The sequence below is a fragment of the Ascidiella aspersa genome, chromosome 4 (assembly GCF_963924565.1).
Source record: "Ascidiella aspersa chromosome 4, kaAscAspe10.2, whole genome shotgun sequence".
NCBI classification, from domain to species: domain Eukaryota; kingdom Metazoa; phylum Chordata; class Ascidiacea; order Phlebobranchia; family Ascidiidae; genus Ascidiella; species Ascidiella aspersa.
Genome location: NC_139450.1, coordinates 34519045 through 34539532, shown reverse-complemented (window position 1 = coordinate 34539532; position 20488 = coordinate 34519045). Strand labels below are relative to the sequence as shown.

General features: G+C 35.2%; 1 protein-coding gene across 1 annotated transcript; it reads right to left on the bottom strand.

The window, feature by feature from the left end:
• Positions 1-4283: 4283 nt before the first annotated feature.
• On the bottom strand, positions 4284-15495 carry LOC146157664 (uncharacterized). The gene is made up of 14 exons (XM_083388291.1): positions 15411-15495; positions 14800-14874; positions 14293-14394; positions 13047-13133; positions 12275-12388; positions 11759-11983; positions 11464-11622; positions 10842-10957; positions 7908-8025; positions 6832-6990; positions 6225-6338; positions 5836-5897; positions 4650-4857; positions 4284-4363 (listed from the first exon to the last, which is right to left on the bottom strand). The coding sequence occupies exons 1-14, from the start codon at positions 15493-15495 to the stop codon at positions 4284-4286; spliced, it is 1704 nt and encodes a 567-aa protein (XP_083244417.1).
• Between the last annotated feature and the right edge of the window lie 4993 nt (positions 15496-20488).

Genomic DNA, 20488 nt, shown 5'->3' with positions numbered 1-20488 from the left:
TCATATTCAGCAAGTCTAACACAAATAGAAATACCTTGTAGTAAAAAACAATTAGAGCATCACTGTGTTATTTATTTCCGGGTATTTTCGTTATAAACACCGTTATTAAAATCGTCGGCGGTATTAGTGAATAGCGATGGGTTGATTATAATAAAGTGCTTATTAAAAATATGACGTAAAAGTGATTCAATTGATAAAAAAACAATGGCCTTGTGAATGTGTCCGATAATATCGGATCAGAGCCGATACCCGATGCCGAGTGTTTGTATCGGTAGTTGTCCGATAGCAAATTAACATTTGAATTTCAGCGATTATTTGCCAACTTCTACAGTAAATGTAATATTATCGAAAAATAGGTCAACAATTGGAGGTGACTAAACTCCTCAACGCTAAGAACGTTTTGACCTAATAATCTTGAAAAAATTATATGAACGTTTATGTTTAACTAGCCTGAGTTAAAACTGCGCAAGGCTGAAGGTAAACATTTTACCCTTGTGTTTGTGTAGGTGGTTTATACGTACGGTAGTGATGTAGTTAAGGTATGTAAATAGTTGGTTTATATTTTGTTTATGTTTTATTTACACTGTGTCTGGAGTCTTATCTGGTTCAGTAGAATACTGCCTTTTTTCGGTAATCTGAAGCTAAAACATAAGAACGAAGTTTTAACGATTCCGGATCTCAGTGCTTAATTTTTGCTTTCACCCTTACATCTTCAGCTAGGTGCTTAGGTAACCTGAAGCTAAAGTTTTTCCGGCATATCTTGCAAGTTTGTATTGCATTTCAAAAATAAAATTTAAAAATGTATGTCTAAATGTTTTAATACGTTTTCCGTTTGTACGCGACGCACTTTGGCACCTGGCAGTCAGTCAGTCTTCCACAGCGCAAGAAGCTAATCTAGCTCAAATGACAGCCTCATAACGTAAACAAACCTGACGTATAAAGATCGTTAACGCAAAGCGCGAAAATGTTCACACTTACTTAGTTAAAATAGTCCAAAAGTGTGAGAAATGGACTCGTGTCTAGTTTGTCAAAGAGGCTGCGGGTCGGATAAATTACATTCACAGGCCGGATCCTAGGTTGTCGACCCCTGCTGTACAACATATATGTGTAACTTTTTAATTTCTTGTCATATCGCCACGGACCACCTGTCAAGTCGTCGCCGACCACCAATGGTCCGCGGACCACAGTTTGGGAAACCCTGTTCTATGGTGTCTGCATATGAGGAGCAGCAGCATAATTAAAATTTAGAATACCTTAACAACTAAATACTTTCAAAGAAAAAAATAGTACTTTCCTATACTTACTCACCACCACCACAAACAAAAGGTTTAGATATCTAATACTTAGTTACTACTCCTACCACCATAAACCAAAAGTGAAATTGTTTGCCTTCTGGATTGCTCAGTTTTAGAGATATAATTTTCTAGGGTTATTAGCTGAAAACTTTCCCAGTTACTTTTGGTGGCGGACTGCCACTGCTCCCTAGTGGAACTGGGCTCATACCACTGCTGCGTTGGTCGGAAATTACCGCTCCTTGTTTACCAACGGGAAGAATTGAGACTTGAATTACTAACCACTATTGTTTAATTACATTCTGTGAGTTGAGTTCAGCATTAGTAGGGAAAAAACTTACTCAATATTTAATCTTCTTTAGTTAGTTAAGGAAACGCGTTTAGTTTTGCAATAAACTATAGTTAACTGTATGTTGAAATTTGTATGTAATTGTCTTGGTCTGAATTTGTCAGATTTTTAACTTTTAAATCCAGCACAGTTTGCCAAACGCATTAAAAAAATGAAACATGAAATGTAATAATTACATATGCACTTTCTACCAACAAACGAAAGTTTTATCACACAGTTCATAACTTTAATTTAACATTTACCTTTTGCATTAGAACCAGCTAAATACACCCGAGTTGTGGCTTTTGGACGCAGCAAATTGCTCCCGTTAAGAGCTTCACTGGATGGAAGTGTATTTGGCATCTCGGTTAAGTGCTCACTGTCACTTGTTGCTTAATTGCAACAAATTTTGACGGTGAACTACACTGAAATCTGATATCGTCAGATTAAATAATCATGAATATAAAATTATTCGCTGATAAATATTGAGGAAAAATCCCGGGAAATCCCCGGGGAATTTTTTTTGAAAATTCGAAAAATTGCAAAAAAATCAAAAAACTTCAAAGTTCATTTTTGGCTTTATTTTAGGTGTTGGGGGGCTGAAACTTTACCATGTTGTTTCTACGCCCAAGGCGCATCTACATTTTTCTCGCTAATTATAAAGAATTTGGCTATAAGAGTGTCACCATTGGATTCATATGGTCCTAACGCGTCTTCGGTGAAAATTTCAGCCAAATCGGAGCAGGTCGAAAAAAATTCGAAAAAAATCGCTGGTATATGAGCGTCGAAATTGGCCAATTTTGCCGATTTAGCCCTATGTTATATGATAGGGAATACTGATGATGTAAAATACACTGTAACAAACAGTACAATCTTCATATCAGACCGAAAAAAACTCATTTTTATGACTATTTGTAAGATGTGATAAGCTTTATTTAATCTACCATTGTTATCTACAAGTCAGCTTCTTTCGGGAATTTTTTTTTTTTTTGAAATCCAACTTAAGATGAACCTTGTATATTCACCAGAAGTATTTTAAACACTAATCTTCAGAATCCACAAACACTACTGTTTTTGAGAAAATGACTTCAGAATGAATAAATAATAATTTGCGGTTTCTCCAATTGCGTTTGGATAAACTGCCAATATTTCGGCTCGCAAAACATTTTTCGTAACTATAAAAAGTAATTTCTAAGTTATGATTTGTAGGTTTTTTTTTACGATTTTTCGAAAATAGTCCTTATTTTAACTTTTTTGTTGTTGAGTTGTTGGTAGTTAAGGCGCGATGTTTGTAGCATAGTGGTCTGCGTCCACCAAGAAAAAGACTGTTGGTTTATGAAACAACTGTTTCATTTGATTCTATCAGTGGAGTATATCCTCTAACAACCTCTTCCACAATAATCAACCTGCAAACAACCGCCAGAGCTTGATCACACTTTACACGAGCAGTCTTCTTCAAATCGCCCATTACTAGAAACCAACCTCGAAGTTGCTTAACTTACCAGATCGAACGAGCTTCTGTAGCCAAAGGTAAACAAACTTGCGTAAACCTTAAAGACCACTCTTCAGACCTGGAAGGCGCCATCTTTACGACTTAGATCCCGTTTAAGTAATCCTCGATTAAACTTTCGTTTGTTGGTTTGCCTCGAAGAGCTTATTTCTCAGAAAACCACAATTAGTAAGTGTTCAAGTTTTCCGTTTCCATAGTTTCACAAAACTGTTCGATGCTTTTTGCATGTTTAATTTTTTTGCACCGACAAAACAGTAGAAATCGATGTGCGAGAATATTGACTTTATTGGGCAGCTTGTTATGATCTACGTCTTTCAGCTTACAAACTGAAAATCACGCATAAATCATTTTAATTCTTGCAAATAAAACTCGCAGAAATTTGGGTTGAATGCCACGGCAGTTAGTGCAGCCCATAAGAACGCTAGTTTATAATACAAATATAGTTCGAAATACTTTTAACACCTCATGATTATACTTTCATTTGTTGGCGCGTTCGCTGCGCATAATTTAAGATCAAATTTAGAGCTTTTTCTTACGTATTTTCAAACACTGTTGCTGCAAATAATACGCCACTAGAGTTTTCTGTGAAGCCATAACGAAACTGGATAATAATTGAAATAATACAGGTTATGTTTGTGGCCCCTAAAACTGCTTCTTAACCTCCAGGAAAGTGGGGTTACAGTTAAGAAACACATGTTTTTAATAAACATATCATTCCAGTTGGAATTAAAACTTTGTGTACATACATGGGGGCTAGAATGCCACAACAAATGAGCATTTTGTAAGTAATTTCTTGCAAAGCATAAAAATGCTGCCTTTAATTGCAATAATATACTAAAACGCTAATCAGTTAACCTGAGCACTAAAACAGTACAATCGTATCGGACGATAAACGATATATTGAGTATCGCTATGATCTCATATAAATTATTATATCGGTCAAAGAATTTTAACAACATTTTCCTAAAAGCACATTTATTTTAACTATAACATGCTACGATACACGACAACAGAGAAATTAACAATATAAAACACAATCACTAACAACTCCTACGATTCAATGAAACTACGCCCAACACAATTCACCAGCACAAGTACAAAACGCAGTAAAAATGACATCATTGTTTAGTTGGAATGACGTCATATTCCACCTTTATAGCCCCAAGGTACCACAGGGAGGTTTTGTGTTGTACGGGTGATTGCAATTGCTGATACTGGGGTCGAAAACGGTTCCTGAAAACAAAATTTGAATCAAAACAAAATTTAAATACTGTATGACGTCACAAATAAACCTTAGCATGAATTGAATTTTTTTGTTTATAGTATACACTAAACAATAATGGTATCTACAATTGTAAAGCAAATATACCTAAACTATGATCACAAATAAAATATTATTGTAATAAAATATAAAAAAATGAAGACGTAGTAAAGAAACAAATATTAATTTTGAAAGTTAACAAAGTGTTATCTGTTGCTATTGCCAATTAATCAACGAATAATTTTTGTTGTATCTTACCTGGAGCGCACGACTTTTCCCACATTTCTCCATGGGAGCATTGGTAAAAGTTGGTGCAGTTTTTAGTGTTTGGGTAATAAGCATGCTCCTCGTCATCTGCGCAGTGAGGCATGTCGAGGTTCACCACGTGGTCAGGGCAATACCCGGTCTCGTTCATGCAATAACACTTGTTCACACTGCTGTCCCAACACGAACGGGTGAAGTTGCACTGGAACAAATAAAGAGCATTCTAAAACTTGCGCCCTTGTCCGTGGAAGCTTAAAACGTTGGTCATCAAACTTTTTAAAGTGCGTGCCAAAAGGATGACACGCAAAATCGTGAAGCGTTCTTTATTTGAAAAAAATGTTTTATAAAAAGTGCTGGTCAAAATCATTTTTGCTGCCGAAACGTCGGTTTATACTTCATTTACACCAGAAGAGCTTTTTCTAACTATTGATATGTTGCTAGGTGGAGCTAACTCTAGTTTTGTTTCTTAACTTTACTTATTAAAAAACGTAGGTTATGAAGTTCAACTGAAACCTAATGCCGCGAAGCTGATTGCCGAGCTGTAGCAAATACCTTAATTTACCAAAGCTGTCCCATGTTTGAGCTGCTTTGTGGGAAGTCAGCAAGCCAGATTTAAACGTGAAACTTTGCCCACCAAACTGGCTAGGTATAAAATTTTGTATGGGAATTTGACAAATTAATTATATAAAGAAAGAAACATTTAAAATGTTTAACAAAATGCACAGTGAACTTTATAAAATTGTCGTTTCGGTAAAAAATTTCACCGAAATCTAGTTAAAATTGGCATCTCAGAAACATTTTGTATACCGATACATTTATTTTGCTCAACCAAGTCGCGGCAGAAGACATCGTTTTTTGAGTAACCGTTGACTTAAAAAAGTGTTTGAACTCTGGGCTTAGTCTCGAGTTTTTAGCTTGCCGCAGAATAAAATAAATTAAATACGCGGCCCACTCCAACAAAACTACAACAACATAAATTGACGCCTCTAATAAAGTAATAAGGAAGTTTTTCTCATGCTATACGATGTTACAACGGTTAAACATTACTGGCCAAAAACTTTTAATCGTATCTAAGTAATTGTAACAAGCGTGTTTATGCATATTTAAACAGAAGCGTGTGTATCATAATTTATCAAGCATCATTTTCAAACGTCATAACAAAAAAAACGACTTTACTTACTTCTTCCTGATTTTTGTATCCCAGTGGTGGAGGGCCAGCAATTCTCTCACTAGGGCAAAATCCTAAACAAAATTAAAACTTGTAAGTTAAAAGGTCCACTACGTATTTCCCGAAAAATTGCCTTCATAAAGTACAATTTTGAGTTTTAAAGTACAATTTTTGTTTTTTTTGTGGCAGATTTTATAAAACATGTAGCAACAATTTTCATAATTTGATTTTTTACTTTTTTTCCATAGAAATTTTAAAACACATAAAAATATATGTCGTAATACGTAGAATCCGAAAGCCATTGCAGTATACGTAGAATCAATAGAATTTATGGGATTTTAAAACAATTAAAATTAACGCGAATCCGTCCTTGGTTAAACTATTGGAATCATGACTTTTACCTAAAGTCGCTTCTTCTTCCAGAAAATCGAGGAAATCATCTGAAGACGAAGGTTTATCGGTCAAGAAGATTGTTCCCCCGGTTTCTTCGGCCAATTCGTAATACAACCTTTCAGCTGGACCTGGGTGAGATATAAGGTTAGTAACTGTCAATACTAGTCTAATTACATCCCATTATCAAATCGAGATGAAAAATAGAAATAATACATCCAAGTACTACATCTCGACTGGACCTGATTGAAAAAAGATGGGTAGAAAACAAACAGTAACATTTAGGTCTGAGTACAACCTTTTAGATGGTCCTAAGTGAAGAAAACGTAATTATATCTAGTTAATAGTTTTATATTCACACAGTTTAATTTCATTTTTTTATGTCACATTTTATCTAAGGCGTGTCCTGCTTGATTTAAGGTCATGTCCTTTTAAGGTCGTTTCCAGGTCGTGTCTAGTCTATTTAAGGTTGTGTACATTTAAGGTCGTGTCTTGCTCGCTTTAAAGGTCGTGTCTCTATAAAAGGTCGTGTCCACCTGAGGTAGTATCCACCTAAGGTCGTATCCATCAAAGGTCGTATCCACCTAAGGTCGTATCCATCAAAGGTCGAGTCCTCACCTGACGATGCCCTCCTCTTCCTCTCACTCCTCCTTTTCCTCTTGAGTGAGTAAGTTGTGTCATCGACCACGTGGTTCTCACAGTACTCGGGGTCAAGCGAAGTGCAGGGAGGCTCACACTCCCCGCAACATCCAGTCAACATCGGCACGAAACGGCATCCTGGGGATTAACACGATCAGTTATTAATAACAAAGGCAGGGGCAACATCCTCTATAGTTATTATGACATCACATATTCAGGATAAGCAACATATTGAGCGCATGAATAAAGGGTCAACATATTCTGAACAAGATCAATAACAAGGTCAACAAATATAAACCAAAAAAAAATTATTCCTCTTATTTTTTCGCATCTTGACTTAACTTAAATGTAGAAGGTCGCCGTTTTAAATAGCGTAAGATAAGTTTAGTTGTTTACACAAATAACCTAAATGAAAGTTTAATTGCCTTACCTGAATAAAATATGAAATTGGCTGAAATTTAATTCTTCGTTAGTTAAGTGTCTCATGTCCGCTAAACCTAATAACTATTGGTATTCGAATGAAAGTATTGGACCTAATGCAGTGGTCTCCAACCTTTTTAATTAATAAGCGACCCCAATTCAAATAAAATTAAATCAGAATTTACATTGCCACCCCATTTTTTTCAGATAGGAATAAATTATATATATAATAATGCTGGAACTAAGTAACATGAGCGAATATGTGTAAAATATACACATTTCCAGAGAACTGTGGTTATATATAAGCACCAAGATGATCTCTTTTAGGAAGTTTTATTTAAGCAAAAATTTAGCACCAAACTAAACCAAAATTTGTTTCAACACTAAGTATGATAATTGCGCCTGGCTAATATCCATCATTTTTTTAAAACGCGGCTGCACTTTTCTTAAGTTTAACGGTTATGGTCTACTTCCAAGCGGTTTACAATGTTACGTTTTTTCATATGGTCAGTGCGCTAAATTTCGTTAAAAGGCCATGTTGTTCAAAACGGAAAGAGTAACTCACACTGTTCTATTGTATCACACGCATGACTTACATCTTATCGCGAAAAAGTGACGTACAAGAAGCAACTCACTTTTATCGGACAACAGTTGCTTAGTTGCTTCAGCCTTTGACGTATCTTTTCCTGTCGCGTCACTGAAGAAGAATACTTTGCAGTTGCTTGCGTCATCAGGAATGACGGAAGCAAAATTCTGGAAAAAGATGAATAATAAAAGTATTCGTTAGTTAAACTTAATATGTGGTTTGGAATGTGACTTCAAAAACTCCCTTGACAGGCATTTTTAAAAAACATTAGCAGGAAAGTACAAAGTGTTTAGCACATGCAAAGTCACCACATAAATCAGCCCATTTTCGTTGCACATAATTTTTGTGGCCCAATAATTTTTTAAGAAAAAACAAACTATAAACAAGGTTTAGAACAAAAAACAGTTGAGCATATAACAAAACAGATTATTATTTATTCAATCGGGCATTATGGATGTACTTGCTTCTGAACAATAAACTTACTTTTTCATTTACATTCCAAACCATTATTCCTGTAAAATTAAGTATAATGACACAAATGAAACTAAATTCTTCAATAAATCTAGCTTGTTTTAATTTGTTTGTGGCCCACCTAAAAAGCTTCCATGGCCCACCAGTGAGCCATGGCCCACTGGTTGAGAACCGCTGACATAAATGGTTTAAAACTACTAAGTTGGCAAAAATTCCGGCGGGTTTAATAAAGCGGGCATTGTTTTTTTGGCAATATTTAAACCTCCTTCTGTACCTAGCGCTAAAAAGGTGTTTATTTGGTGATATATTTTGTCAGTTTTAGTGAGCATAAGTAAAAATAGACTAGGTACAGAATTAGGGAATGAATATAAGAACCAAAATGCGTTTCTGAGCCTATACACGGTATTTTACCCCCCTGTTTAATTTCATTTTCTTAAGAAGAAGTGTTTAAATAATTTAAACCTTTGAATTTAAATTGAGCCATGCCTGCTTGCATTTCATAAAATATTGTTTAATTAGGAGTTTGTTAGATTGGCCATAATTTTTGCACGTTTTTGGTTTTAAAAATAAATGTACTACTATATTTTGCATAGATATTTGCTTTTAGTTGTATTTTATTTTGTACAACATGTTAAAAACATAGACATGCTTTGACCAGGTACACGTCACAATAGACCTATTGTTCGCTCACCGAGGCATACTTGTTGTGATGATTAACCACGAGATAAGAGTTGGCAAACATTTAAGGCTAGGAGTTGGAATACTTGAGATAGACGAAAAACATTCCTAAGATAAATATATTTGCTCAATATACAAGCACGGAACCTTATTTTTCACTCATGTAGTAAGGAGAAAAGCTTGTTTTTTTGCTGTCACTTAAGACACCCACAGTAGAATCGTAAAACAGTGCTGGTAAAACTGTCACTTAAAACCAGGGTTAAAAATAAACAGAGACAAACTCCGGCCAAATGTGCGATTTCGTCGATTCGTTAGCCCGACTGTGCAGCCTTGCTTAAAACAGCCACGGTTATCATAAAACTTGGTAGGCTGTTTGTGGTTTATAAATTAAACAAAGCCATGTTTAAACTCGCTCAAACACACAGTAAGGGGAATTTGATATTTGGACAAGCCAGAACTTGAAATATTTGTTCGTCTATGTACATCTTGTGTAAATGTCCCCCGATCATAAATTCAGTTCAATACAATGGCACCCTACCTCCCCTAGTCCAAAAACAGCCATGATATTTTATTGGTACTTTTAGGAGAGAGGTTCGCTGTTATATGTGGCCTTGTAAAATAACATTTTAAAACCAAGTGTGCCAGGAATCTGCGCTTGTGGAAAATTACTGCCCAACAAGAGTTTGAAATGTGTTGTCAGCAGAAAATCGGGCCACAAAAAAGTATCTTTATCCAAAAATATCCTGTTTTAATTTAAACCTTAAAGTATTGAAGCCGAGTTAGCATAATTTTTAAAACATCGCCACACTGTCCCCAAAAAAGCAAACTTATACTACTCCTGCTTTATTGTGTTACCAAAGTAGCAGAGATATATACTTTGACTTAACGTAGTTGTATTCGGACAAGGTCACTCTTTTGAAACAGTTTGGGGTTTTAAAACAAACGTTTTAGGAGATTACATTTTTTTAGAAACTGGTTTAATGATAAATATCGTTCGTTTTTGACCAGAAATTGCCACGCAGTAGTTTGCTTTGCCGAGTTCCGCTTTCAATAATTATTTTTGATACGAAAGATTTAAAATAAAGCAACAAAGGTTATGACTAGGGCCCGCGAAAGTCAATAAAGTTAAAATTTTTTAAGGACCTCGTATGTCCACGAATCAAAGAATAAAGTTGTTTTCAGAACCTAGGGGACTGTTTATAAGAAGTTTATAGGTCAAAATAAAGTTAAAATTTACAATAAAGGTAAAAGTTTTTAATAAAGTAAAAATTTGTTAAATTATGGCTTTTGACAAAGTTTTTGTGTTTCTTGAGAGGAGTTTATGTAAAAATCGTCGTGGAAGCATTGTAAATCAGGAACTGCGACACAATTAAACCATATCAACCCACAAAAGCAGAAAAAGTGTCGCAATGCCCCCTTGGATCAGAAGTAACTTTTATTGCAAATTGTCCATTTTTTTATTGGTTGTTACGTATTTGAATAATTCTTATAAAACACTTCATCTTCATAAACGTGGTGTTTTCAAAGATCAACAGTTTGGTTTTTAGGAATAGCCTACTGACATTCTGTAATACAAAAATGCCTAAGCAAGCTAAATCTAACGCCAGAAAACCCGACGCACTTTTTATCTACATAATAAAAGAGAAAGTTTTGCGACGAAATATTACGTTTAAGTCTGAAATCGACAAAATATTATGTTTGGGTAACTGGCATCTTTAAGGAAGAACTGTGGCCTCTACAAACAAGCAATTTCGTTAGGTCAAAATAAAGTTAAGAAAAATTTTTTTAGGTTAAAATAAAAATGGCCCTAGTTATGACCAAGTTAAGAGCTCACCATCAGACCAGCGAATGCCAGTTCAGGGCAATCCTCTCCACCGTGAGCGTATAGTTTGTCGATTGCGGCGATGATCACCCCAAGGTCGGTGGTCGGACCAACTGGAGACCCAACATCTATACGAAACAATGGGTAATTACGTCATCAAACTATTAAAAAGTGACGTCATCATTGTAATTCAACTTTATTGTAAAAAAAATTCTTTACACCTTTAGTTCTAAAATGTTTTTGTCATGTTTCAAAGGGCGTTGGTTAAATTTTGTTAGGATTGAAAATAAGGCAAATTTTTTTAATTTTTTTTTGTGCGCTGAAAACCCAAAAAAACAAAAGTGTGTCATCCACTATTTTATTCGGTCGACGACTGCTGTACTTTTTATGGTTATATATACTTTTTATGGTTATTTTTCTGGAAGTAAGTAAAATTGTGGAAGCAATACGAAGGTATGGCTCACGCAAATTAAACTCAGATTTATGTTTTGTTTACTTTAAGCTTGCAAATCGTTCAAAGAAGAGAATTGGGCCGCAATAATTAAAGTATTTGTGTAATTTGGCATCACATAGCTAGCTGATGTTTAGTTTGGTTGACAAATTAAGAAATCGCAAAAAAGGTTAGTTTGCTCACCAGGATCGTTGAAAGAGTTGAGCACCCATCCACCAGTCGGTTGGTTCTTACAATCCTCGTACTTCTCGTTTACGCAGTTTGTCATCCATTCTTTCACGGCCACGATTTCTTTGGACATCGAACCAGTGTCATCGACCACGAAACCAACGTACGACTTGCCTGGAAAGATTTAAGCGCAATTGGCCGATTTAAAATTTTGCCACACTTTAACCAGCAAATAAATTATTTTCAGGATAAAAATTACGCAATTTTAACAAAGTAGTTTAAAGGTTAGTTTATTTTAATTCAAACCAACCTTTAGGTGGTTCCGGAGAAGTTGTCGTTATCGGATCTGGTGATTTTGTGGTTGTTACAACGTCGTCTGGTGTTTCTGTGGTTGTTACAACGCCGTCTGGTGATTTTGTGGTTGTTACAACGTCGTCTGGTGTTTCTGTGGTTGTTACAACGCCGTCTGGTGATTTTGTGGTTGTTACAACGTCGTCTGGTGATTTTGTGGTTGTTACAACGCCGTCTGGTGTCCCTGTTGTAAACGAAATAACATTTTAATTGCTGCTTCCAGACATAGTAATAATAACCAAAAACAGCTCCTCTGGTAATTGTTTTTTTTTTATTTAAATCACCTTCTCTAGGGTGAATGACACCGAACGGAATGGTACCGAATTTAAATAGGTTGCCAAAACAATTACAATTACCAGAGGAGCTGGTATTGATTACTTTTATAACAGTTTAATAAAATAATAAAGTGTAAAAGTAAATAAAAACAACGGATTAAGCCAAACTTAACCACCAATCACTGCTATTAAACACTCACCAACTGTAGAAGTAACATCAGTGACACATTCGGGAGCATCTTCCTTATTTGAGCACGAGTGTGTGTCGGGGTTGAACACAAGGTCATTAGCACACGTATATATGTAAGGAACACCTGCACAAAAACACGGCGAAACATTGAAACGTTTACAAATAAATTGAAAATTTATCTTTCACCACAAGTCCAGTCATTGATTTTATATCCCGGAGGATTCGATACATTTTTTTATTTCGTCCGAGTATTATAAAATTGGAATCCGACTCTAGTCGACCACGCAGTAGATTCTTTATTATTTCCATAGCTCTTGCTTATAATTGGTTTATAAAATGCTTCTAAGCATAAAGAAAAAAGTGTTTGTATGGTTTAACATTTAGTTCTTTACGGTGTCAACATGAACACCATCCTAATGTGATTTTCCTATTTAAAAGACACAATGACTTTATGTGAATGGCACTAAAATCGTCCAGATATACTAAGTTTGCAAAACTTGCATTATTTATGAAGTTTTAGAGCGCCACTAGGCTGCAAGATTCCAACAAAACATGCGAACACACCAGTGTGCAAACAACATCCGTACGAAGCGCGAAAGTTTTTTTTCATTTAAGCACTTTTTACGAGACAGCAGAAGATAGCTAAGGGCATTGGAAATGATTCAAGTTTGTAAAAGAGGTGTCGGGCAGACAATTTACACTTGCAGGCAAGATCAGGCCCAAAGGCAATATGTCGTCGACCCCTGAATAAATCAGCCAAGTATAAGTTACTTCCACCTTACCTTGCATGCATTGGTAATACTGGTTGCAAGTCCCAGGGACAGCAACGTTGTGTGCGTTGTCACTCTTGCAGTGTTCTGCCATCTCCTCTGTAAAAATAAGCAGATTAATTTTGAAACTATGCCTAAAAATGAAAGACACACACACATATGTGTTTAATGACAACTGTGATATAGCCCCCTCGGAAGTTGCTTTTTGACCAACGACTACGGCTTCCGTATCATCAGTACACCGAAAGCCATCACAGACTCGCCGAATCTGTTGATCTATGATGCAAGCAGAGCAAGCCAGAAAAACAACTAGCCTGCAGTGAGGTTCGAACTCACGACCTCCGGTCAAGCCGGTGCCTAAAATATCGAAATTAAAAACATAATAATTTATGTTTGGATTATTTACGTTAAACATGATTTGTTTGTTCCAAACATGTATGAAAATCGTTGCACCTACTAAAATAAAACATAAAACTATAATTTTGGGTTTATTTTTGGGTAAATGCTCACTTGTAAACGTATTGAAGTTGAATGGGGTGTTATTTCAGACTTTATCTTGCAAGATAAATTTATAGGAAGCCTTACTGACTGCGTGACGCTTGCTTGTCCAACTTGCAAAATAGACAATTGCTGTTGCACAGTTATTAACTTACAGCTCGGCGGTTTAAGTGGATTCTACTTATGACTTGGCATAGTTTACTAATATTCCAGTGGTGAATTCAGAAGGTTAATTTTCAATGTTTGTGATGTATATGCATCAAGTATGACCATTTACAATAGAGTCTAAAGTTGTTACAGAAATAAAACCTTGGGGTAACTGGGTTTAAAATATTTAACACGCCGAAAGAACCTTATCTCTGAGCGGAAAAATAACTTAAATGTAAATGTAGTGAAACTTACAAAACTTCGCAACCAAATTGTAAGAAGCAAAACAATACAATCCGAGGTGTAATAAAGGTTCCTCTAGATTGGGGGTGGGCAATTATTTTTGACAAGGGGCCGAAAATCAAAAATGTCTTGGCGGGCCGGATCAAAAAAGGGATTTGAACTACACATAACAGAAAGTGCGATTTATCTTTAAAGATATCTAGAAACATAATATATTCCAAAATTACCAAAAAAACGAGGGGGCATATTTTTATTGAAGAAAATTTTATAAAATTATGCCGCTGGCCGGATTAAATTGCTTCGAGGGCCGTAGCAAGCCCAGGTATGCCATACAGGTTAATAGGTAATACTACTTGTATTTAGTCCTCACTGTCATACGGCTCACATCCTGGCACCAGCACATCGTGGTTGCAAACTCCTACGCTTGGGTCAAAAGCCGTTCCTGGTTGACAAGTTAATTGATTTTCCACGCCTGAAGAGGAAAATCGTTATTTTCGAGGAGATAGAATGTAAGATTTATTTGCAGCTTTAGCAAGAATCACAGAAGCTAAATTAGACCAGCTGGTAAACATTAAAAGGTCAGGGATAGTAACGTAACGAATTAAAACAGGACGTTTAAATTACATATAATGCTTTAAATTGGAAGTTTCGAAGATATTTACAATCATTTTAACTTAACTAAAGTAGCAAAATATTTAATGAAGTATAGAACAGTGTAAATATCTCGTAAATCGTCCGGAAAACTATGTAATAATAACCCCAAGTAAGTAAATGCAAGCAAAATCATCTGATTTTACAATAATATAGTATAATTAAAATGAATGCGTCATAAAAATAAAGGCACTTATTAAAAAGAAGTGACGCAATATAAACTCACCATTGGAACATTGGTAGTAATGCTCGCATTCGCCCTCTTTCCCATAAATAGCTCCAGACGAATCAATGCATTCTTCTGCAACAAGAAAAATAATTTCTCGATTAGGCAATTATTAGCACCGTTATGACGTTTTTTAAAAAGGTTGAACACAAGTAATTTATTTTCCATTATTCCCCCAAAATTTTGCAAAATAGGGAATCTAGGTAATTCACCAAACTATATAACCTATACGACGAACATAGCCTGTTGAGTTACCTGATTGCTTTTTTACTGCAAAAAACTGTTAAACAAAAAAAAAAATAAACTAACAAGTTTAGTACAAAAGTATTTTTATATCTTTTTACTTTATTATAATAAACTCACGAGCTAGAATGCAGTGGCACATCAAAGCCGCTAATAGGATCTTCGTAATCATATTTCAAGTTCACTTCAGTCAGTTTTGCAAGATATACTTTGCAGCAGCCAGGGGCCCCTTATATAACAAGCGGAACGTGACTTGTGACTTCGCTAAAACCCACGCCGGAAAGTCCGGAAAAGACGAAAATACTTTTCCCAAGTCTTGCAATATTTATCCGTGTGGGTCCTTGCGCAACTTGCGAGCAAATATTGACCCGTGGTTCCAATATCGCTGTAAAAACCGAGGAGATGTTTAAGTGTTTCGCAAAGATGGCCTCCCGCCTCGAATATTTCTTCCATAGAACAATATTTGCCCTTGATATTACACAAGGAAGTACGTGACGTTTGGGAGTGGTTTGAAATCTTTGCATCAACATCCAGACACTTCACAATTACCACAACAAGTGGAACTCAAATTGACAATTTGAAAGTTAGAAGTAGGTGATCTTGAAGTTTAATGCGTCGGTATTTTACACTTTCCTTAAGTTTTCCAATCACAGTTTGGTCAATATTAATATTATTCCATTGTATTTCAAGGGTTTGATGTCAATCACCCTGAAAAAGGGCTTGGGTAGGTCGTCTGAACGTTGAAGAACAAATATCAATTACTATCACGCCTGATAGCAACAGCTCATATTTGTAGTCAATATGTTTAAACGTCTATATTTCGCTGACATTTTGAATTATAAAACTGTTTATTTAGGAATACTAGACAACATTTGTTGAACACTATTACACTTTATCAATACAATTTGTTGTAAATGGGTAGCCTATAAATATTGCAACATTTTGATGTGAAAAACTTATCCGTAACAAATCCATCGACCACAACAATTACCAAGAAATTGGCTTGAATTAGGTGGTTTTGAAATCTAAGTCTCATAGTTTTGTTTTATGATTTATAAAATTAATTATTTTTTAATAAACTATCATGGTAACCTCTCCATTAGGAAACGATTGCCAGTAAACCCAGTCTACAGTAGCCTACAGTCGGAAAACTTAATCTTATTACCACTTCTTCGATAAATCGAATTGTTGAACTTTGTACCAGAAGTTTAAATCTCTGCATAAAAACGATAAAAGTTTAAGATGGTTACACATTAAGGGGAGCAACATCCTTTTAACGACTGGCTAGGGACTTTTTCGTTCGCTTAAACGAAAGTATCAAGTATTAAAGTACGTGCATTTACAGATGTTCTTTCGTTTCACGGAAGGCGAATCATAATAAAGTTGCGAACCACAATAAATTAGCGAGTGATTACCATCCTAAGTGGTTCTAATTTCAGATCTTTTGTATTATAGTCACTTACCACAGTAATAACTATAATGGGGAATTTGCAATTTGAACCGCTCAGCAAATGGTTTTCAAACTGCGGAATACTAACTAATACAAAAAAAACAGCGTCACATTTTTTATAAAATCGTACAATTATAACTAAGAATCACCCCCACAAAACTTGGCCCGCAGAGCAGAACCGTACGCAGTTTTTTTTGTACGCCCGGTGTATTTTTTTCGATGTTAAACTTGATTTTTGGAGGTATTTAAAAACTAAATTCGACAAAATTTTAACTGAACTACAATTTAATAATGCTTACTACAGATTGTGAAATAATCATTTATTTTTCTTCGTTTAACGATATAATCAAGTTATTAAAGTTCAACAATTTTTTATATCCGTATCGCGATCACTAATAATCGTTTCAGTTTTCTGGCCCGTTTAAAAAAATTGGTGACACCTTCACTAGACAAAGGTCAAGGTCAAGTGACCGTAACGCAATTTACAGAAAATCCGAAATAAATGATAAAGAATCGGAATTCGTTAAGGTTTTTTCTCATACTTTTGCAATGTTTAACTATATCGCACAGCAAGGTATGTTTTCTCAGGTGAAGCCCAACAAGAAAGTAACTCAAAAACTCTCCAACATCCCAGTGTTACCAAGTATTGGCCATGTTTAAACAATAACTGACAATTGCGAAAGAACGTGAGAGGTCATTTCTCATTATTCGAGTCGTAACTGCAGTTTAAAATATTGTTGGTTTAATGTTTTAACGACGGCCGCAATTACGAAGGGGAATTAATAATGGAACCATTAAGTAAAGAAAAAAGGCCAAGTGACAGAACAGGAGTCACAAAAAAAATCCTTTTTTTTTTATTTCGAAAAAAAGGGATTCACCAAGAAAAAGTTACTGTTTTATACTCGCATTGGGCTAAAGATTTATAACAAATATTTCAGTATTTTCATCTATATAGTTTGTATGCGATTTGATATTCCGTTTGCGTTTTGTATTCCAAACTAATTATTTTAAAGGTTTAACACAAACAGTTAAAAAACAATCATTCAAGAACTTCATCCGAACTGTATTTGTAATGCTATTCACTTGGGAATGAAAACAAGTGGAAATGTTGACAAGTTGTATTTTAATGTTGACAAGCTTTCGCATAACCGTGCTTCATCAGGTCAAAGTAAGAATTAAGTGTTGTGCTAAATCTCGGAAACAGTTAAATACAATTTGTCAGTGGTGTCACTTGTTTTCAGTTTTTAAATAAGACAAATACGACCATCAACCAAGATTGTTAGGATTGACATTATTTTATAAGTTTAACATTATATAGACTCTAGTCCAGCGAATAATATTTGTCTGGTAACACTTTTGATGACGTTGCAAACACGTGAGTCACGTGACGCAGTTTCTTATCGGTTGATTGACGTTAAGAGGAAATGTTCAAGAGTTTACCATTCGACCACTTCTCCTGTACACACAGGCGCACAGAATACAAACAGACAAGCACCTCAATAGCGGCAGGAGTCGGTAAAGGTCCGACTGAACACACAAAGGTCAGGCGTCAGTTAGGTATCCTTGTATGTTTTTTTTTATCTTAAGAGAGAGAATGTCGCCTGTTTTTTGCTAAATACACATTCTTGCAAACAAACGATGCATTGCAAAAGCAATGTTCAAAGGGTCATCAAACTATGGCCCATGGAACAGACCCGCTGGTCAATTAATCATGTTCTTAATCAAGATAAGGCACAGTTAACGTTGTTAACTGTTATGCAAAACTAAATTTTAAAGACCTTTTTAAACTGTACGACAATTTATTAAGGTCCACTACAGTTTTTTACGTTTATTTATAGTTGTTCATATTTCCTTCATATAACAACAATTAGGCTAACACAAAGTTTGCCAATTTTTTTATCCGGCCCGGAATCGTAAATCCCAACAGTTATCCAACCGATTATGATTTTTGACGTCACCTGTTTCAAGTCAATCATAAAACACCCTTAAATAAACATAAATGCAGTTTCAGGTGTGGATTAATGGGCAATTAAGTCGAAAGAAATAGGCCTCATAGCAATTTAAAGGAGAGTGTAATGAACGATTTAAAAACGGCAGCGTATACCAATCAGTATTCAATCCCCTGTCCATCCCATTAGCTAAAGCAATTCCATCACCATCTTCCGAAGCCGCAATGGCCAACGGAACCTCAATAAGTGATTCAGTCGGTAGAGCGATAGTTGCGCTTTTGCAAGGTCGTAGATTCGAATCTCACCGCAAACTGCTTATGCTTTAAAGAAATAATTATTTGAAACGTTGGCAAAATGTTACATATATCTGAATTTTATGTTTAAGACATATTTATTTGCTATTTTTAACGCCTATTTTAGAGCATTAATAAAGTACCTTAAAGTATTAACTTATCCTAGTTCATCGTGGATCATTCTATCACAAAAACCAACTATTTAATTTATAGTTTTACATTTATGTTTCGGAAATAATAAATGACCAACGTTTAGTTTCTCTCAACCTAAAAATAGCCTAAACTAATATAGCGTTCCAAGAATTTTGCTGACGGCAGCAAAATGATTAATGGATGTTGTTTCTAATTTGTGATTTAGGGGCGGATTTAAACTTAGCTCAAAGATATTGCGGTTTAAATTAAAGTTTGTTTTGCGATCAGCGAAGAACCTTCATGTCGTAAATCATAGGGATTTGACGGGGGACAATTAAGAAGTAAAGCATTCCTAAATTAAAAACAGGCAGCGTTTTTTTCGAGTTGCCCCAATTGTGAAGTTTTACGACAAAACGATCCTATTTATAGTGAAACTAAATATCTGCGAGGGTTCTTAGACCTTCCCATTGGTCCAGACTTGTCAATAAACAGATTTTGTGGTTTTGAGTTTTCATAAGCCAGCACGTGACCTGGAGTCGGTACCTTATTGGCCGAAAGCAAGCACGTGACCTCCACTTGCACATTTATTGAAGAGGTTTAAAAATATGTTGTCGTAGAAATATAAGAATCAGCAATGTCTGAAAATACTGCAAAATAATGCTGCTTTTAACAGACATTTACGTCATACCCAGGAGAAGTTAGAATACGAATCATTTAAAATGCAAATAAAAATAATAGTGGCTCTGCTGATTATTTCATAATATAACAACCAACAAACTATATCAGTAAAATATTCACAAATTATAACCATTGATAAAGAGGGTGATTTAACCGAGTGTTGCTCTTCCAGCAATATTATATAATAAATCGACGTTTCGACGTTTCGACGTTTCGACGTTTCGACGTTTCGACGTGCTATACAGAACGTCTTCATAAGGATACTGACATATAATGTAAAACAGAAAGAGGGTGATGTTTATGTTTGTAAAATGTTATTTAAATAAACTACAGCCAAATTAAAGTTAATGATCTTATTCGTGACTTTAAAGTTAATGATCTTATTCGTGACTTTACAAATGGAAAAAGTAAAGGGTTTAAATGCTTTTAAAATGTGTTATCGCGGAAAAAATGTTGATGTTTTCTCCAGAAAGGAAAGTGTGTTTCATTTTTCCGAAACACACAAAACTAATATTGCCTTAGTATGACGATGCTTTAATACATTTCATAACTTGCTGGGAAAACTTTGGAAAACAAATCGCCTGTCACGTGATTTACTTGTGGCCAATGACGTATCGACTCCAGATCACGTGTTTGCTTATCAAACTCAAACCATAAAATCAGTTTATTGACAAGTCTGGACCTTTGGGTAGGCTCGGCTAGTCTGACAAATATTTATTTTGCTATAAATACAATCGTTTTGTCGTAAATAAATTCGCAATTGGGGCAATTAGGTCCATAAAATTTGTCGCGATTCCTTAAACCTTAGTCAGCATTTTATCTCAAATTTAAATTTCTCCATTTCTGGAAAACAACATCTGCTTTTTTTCGTCTTTAAAGTTTTTATCTTGTGTGGCGAAAACAAGTTGATAACGATTATTTTTAGTGACTTTACGACCAAATAT